The sequence below is a fragment of the Penaeus monodon genome, chromosome 31, assembly GCF_015228065.2.
Source record: "Penaeus monodon isolate SGIC_2016 chromosome 31, NSTDA_Pmon_1, whole genome shotgun sequence".
Classification (NCBI taxonomy): domain Eukaryota; kingdom Metazoa; phylum Arthropoda; class Malacostraca; order Decapoda; family Penaeidae; genus Penaeus; species Penaeus monodon.
This window is the reverse complement of record NC_051416.1, coordinates 10,054,694-10,055,286: the sequence shown is the minus strand read 5'-3', so window position 1 is coordinate 10,055,286 and position 593 is coordinate 10,054,694. Positions and strand designations below refer to the sequence as shown.

Below are 593 nucleotides of genomic sequence, written 5' to 3'. Positions count from 1 at the left end.
TATATACACATTAACCCATTAGTACCCATGAAAAGCACATACAAGCATCCATACACACACTCCGCATAAAATCACACGCATGCAAACCCTCCCATACAGGCGTTGATAAATGAACGCCCATTTTTATCATTTTTTTCCGGTATGACTTGTTACTGACAACGCCCTCCCGCCCACAGCTCCATGACGGGTCCCGGGGGCGGCTTCGGGATGGCCTCGAGCGTGGGCGTCGCAGCCACGAGCCCCAACTGCCTCGGCTCGCAGCAACCACCCACGGGCGTGCACGCGGGGACGGGCGCGGGGCTCACAAGAGAACAGGCACACGCCCACAACCCTTACATGAGCCGCCCATACGACCCTCTCTATTCGCACGCCCGCGCCTCGCCCACCTGCCCGCCCATGCTCTACCACCACGCCTCCCACCACCACCATCAATCCCACGCCCACGAGTACAATACGCCCACACCACCCAACTCCCAAGCTGGTAAGTGTCGCCTCTAGTTACCTCTCCTTTCGCCGTCTGTTATCGTTATTTCCTTTCTCCTCTTCTTCTCTTCAGTTACTAGTCCTTGTGGTTGTGGATTTTAGAAAGGTGA

General features: G+C 56.2%; 1 protein-coding gene across 1 annotated transcript in view; it reads left to right on the top strand.

The window, feature by feature from the left end:
* LOC119592885 (paired box protein Pax-6-like) overlaps positions 1-593 on the top strand; it is a gene marked incomplete in the record, with an annotated part of 116,857 nt that overhangs the window by 115,444 nt on the left and 820 nt on the right. The window contains 1 exon segment of the mRNA XM_037941779.1: positions 177-481. Within this exon segment, the coding sequence (XP_037797707.1) occupies positions 177-481 (305 nt within the window).